At 42.3% G+C, this 3,625-nt stretch overlaps 1 gene segment (V, D, J or C); it reads left to right on the top strand.

The window, feature by feature from the left end:
* The first annotated feature begins 2,932 nt into the window (after positions 1-2,932).
* LOC110544841 (T cell receptor alpha variable 9-2-like) lies at positions 2,933-3,625 on the top strand. The segment is given in 2 exon segments: positions 2,933-2,978; positions 3,108-3,625. Coding segments are annotated over 2 exon segments (564 nt in total).

Here is a 3,625-nt window from a genome sequence, read left to right as displayed (position 1 = left end):
GGAAAAAAGTCTGCAGGACTGCTTGACAGTAGTTTTAGCATCACATTGAAAAGTTTCAGTAGTTCCACAGGTGCACATGCACACACACACATGAAGGCCAGAGAACAGTTTGGGGAAGGTTTGTTCTAACATGTGGGTCTCTTGGAGGAACTCAGTTCCATAAACTTGGCATCATCTCTCAAGGCAATCACCTGAATCAAGGTGTTTTATAGGCCACATAATCTGTATTTGTTCTCTATACATGTATCTATACTTCATTGGTAAGAACAGATTCCTTGTCCACTAAGAAAGAAAGCTCGCCTTAGTGAAAATACATGTTACCTAGTGGAGACAATGGAGAGACTGGTGTTGAGTTGAAGTGTGGAGGATTTAAAGTGTCTATGGAGACACCCATTTTGTTGACTGTTAAAGGTCAGGTTCACCTCTTTCTCTGACTGGAAGGCCTGGCTGTCAAGTGGCATTATTAGGGGGAAATGAATACGAGGCTTCTACCTCGAGAATGGTGGGCAGTGCTGGTCAGCTACTGTATGAGCTTCCAATTGTCCACTGGATGTTTTGTGTTCATTTTGGGTTTTGTGCTGGAGATGGAACCAAAAGCCTTTTGCATGCTTGGCGTGTGCACTACTGCTAAGCCACTGACCCGACTCTGCATGGACCTTGTGTCAGAAAAGAAAATCTTATATATTCAGGGCAGTGTCAACTACAATTTTGCATATCTTGTTACCTGAACGCTGGAGCATACCTGCTTTCTCCAGCCATCTCTAGAAGGAACAACTCAATATTTGTCAGCATTAGAATTTTCAAGTCCTTTCTAATTTATTTTACATAATTGTTTCTGTATGAGTTTATGCCTCTTTGTGTGTACACGTGAACACATACATGGACACACACATGCCATGGTTCCAATGTGAAGTTAGAGGACAACTTGTAGGGTTTTAACTCTCCTTTCTCTCAGTTCACATGGCCTGGCAACACATACTTTGCCAAGATGAGAAATCTAACCAGCCCCATCAACTACTTTCTAGAAGAAGGTCAACTTCAAGATGACTTGATATCTTTACCATCCTGTATTGACTTAAAATACAGTTGGCAGGACCTTCATTCAACATGCCAGTGCACATAAAAATAAATAAATCTTAAAAATGTATTATGTATAAAATTGCTTGTGTCATCATCTTACATACCTTTATAATCATAGTCATTTTTACGAAGTTCATTTTCATAGAAAATGACAGAATATATGTTCGTTTTCTCCACCCTTGCCCTGCACAACATCCTTCTGAATAAGCATCCATTGCTGCCATGTGGATTAATCTGTACAGCCCCAGGTCTGCTGCCATAAAAATGTCTCTGCAATACCAAATTCTCATTCACTGTGATTCCCTCCTTCCACTCTCACCTTACTTTTTCATGTCTGTCCAAAGGCAAAACACTGGAGTTTGGCTACTAAATTACCCTGTATTGTAATTTCATCTTTTCCTTGCAGGTGGAATGCCAAGGTGGGGCTTAGAAGCCTTCAAAGGAAGCAGCTTTTACAATTTTTGTAAGTGTGCTAAGGTGTGGTAGGTGTTCAGATAGAAAGCTTACCCCCTCAGACATTTTAAGGTGGGGACCTGGGAGAAGTAGAAGGGAGGAACGTATGTGTTTGTGATCAAAGCACATTGTGTACAATGTATGAAATTCTCCAGTGATAAATTAAAAAACCAGTACAAAGGTAAATATTATTAAGACATTCATATTATAAAACCAGCCAACTCTAGAACTCTTCATTCTGTGAAAATAAAACTTTGTACTTTTCAAACAACCCATTTTCATTCAATTTTCAGCTATTGTCTGTGTATAAGAATAAATTTCATATCTGATGTTTACAGAGTTTCTGTTTAGGATAGTTCTGTGAAAAGTTCTGATGATGTGACTTGTAAAGAGAAGAGAAGACGAGAAGAGAAGAAGAAGGGATACATGAACTCAGTATCAGGCCTTGGCTTTGTTCCTTGTGTCTGCATCTGAGGAAGCACACACAGGTTGGTTCTGTGCTGATGAGCTTCTTTATCTGTGGAGAGTTGGTGCCAGCCTGGCCCATGCTCTAATCGGTGTGGAAAGCATCCTTCCTGCTGGACTGCCATTGGAGCACAGCTTCAGCACATGCCTCTTGGTCGTCAGCCCTACGCCGAAGACACAGAAGAGGTGAGTCAATAAGGCATCAAGATCAGATCATTGGATAAGGATTCAGTTGTTTATGTTATGGAGTTTGTTCTATCTAGAATTCGTACTTTCCAGTTTTCAGTGACTCTGAAATATCAGTAGAACTTGTATATAGATTATGGAGTGAGGAAAACTTCTATAGAAAGATGACGGTCTTAAAATATTGTTGTTTTTATGGCTGTTCAAGTAATGACTCTGCTCCCCAAACCAGCTCTTCCTCATTGGTATTTCCTTTCTCAAATACAAATTGCCATCTTGCACATGTAAATCTCTGCCTTATAGGTTGGAAAGCGGTCTGATGGAGCAAATTCTCCATCACAAGTTTACTTCTTACTGCTTTCTGTGGTTTTAACCTGAAGCACTTTCATGGGATTTCTGTGGGTTGCCAGCTGACTCATGAAAGATGCATGGACATATAAAGGCCTATGTTCAAGGGTCTAGCTTCGATCTTAAGTAAAAGAACCTTGAGGTGCTCTCCTATGGCTGATGTATGCCGTAATAACTGTGCTTAAATGTGAAGGGTGGAAAGACTGACATCTGCATCATTAACAAAGTCAGAGAAAGGCTCAGGTTAACATCCATGCTCAGTTCAGTTTCTGTACAGCAGGGGGCGGGGTCTCCTAACACAGGCTCATTTCTGTGTCATTTATATCTGAGCAGAGTCATAGCTTCTCTGAGTTAACACCTCTTCATGCTAAACATCAAGACCGTTTTCTAGATGACAGTAAAGATGGACTTTTCTCCAGGCTTCGTGGCTGCGCTGATTCTCATACTAGGTAAATAAAGTGACTTTAAATATCAAAGTCTTTAGCTGGAATTTACTTAAGAACATTATTCTCAAGGGGATACTGAGAGCGTGCGCTCTCTCTCTATCTCTCCTTTTCTCTCCTTTCCTTGCACTCTAGGAAGGACCCACGGAGACTCAGTGACTCAAACAGGAGGCCAAGTGACCATCTCAGAAGGCAAGTTCCTGACAATAAATTGCACGTATTCAACCACAAGTATAGCATATGCTCTTCTTTCCTGGTATGTCCGATATCCTGGAGAAGGCCCCCAGCTCCTCCTGAAAGTCATCACAGCTGGTGAGAAGGGAAGCAGCAGAGGGTTTGAAGCCACGTATGATAGAGGAACCACCTCCTTCCACTTGCAGAAAGCCTCGGTGCAAGAGTCAGACTCGGCTGTGTACTACTGTGCTCTGGGTGGCACAGTGGCAGACACTGCCGGGGGACCTGAGCACAAACTGAGAGGAAACAGGTGGCCTGGCTGCTGCGCACCTGCCTCTGAAATCACTGACTTCAGCACAGCCGTCCCTGTGAGGCCTTCCATGTCTCTGCTGGTGAAAATCACAGAAATGTCCGCATGCCAGGCCACATTAACTTCACAAATTAGTAGAATGAAGACGGCTCCAGGGTTATGGCGGTAA

Source organism: Meriones unguiculatus, chromosome 9 (genome assembly GCF_030254825.1).
Source record: "Meriones unguiculatus strain TT.TT164.6M chromosome 9, Bangor_MerUng_6.1, whole genome shotgun sequence".
NCBI classification, from domain to species: domain Eukaryota; kingdom Metazoa; phylum Chordata; class Mammalia; order Rodentia; family Muridae; genus Meriones; species Meriones unguiculatus.
The sequence above is the reverse complement of the archived record's forward strand: the minus strand, read 5'-3'. Positions and strand labels throughout refer to the sequence as shown.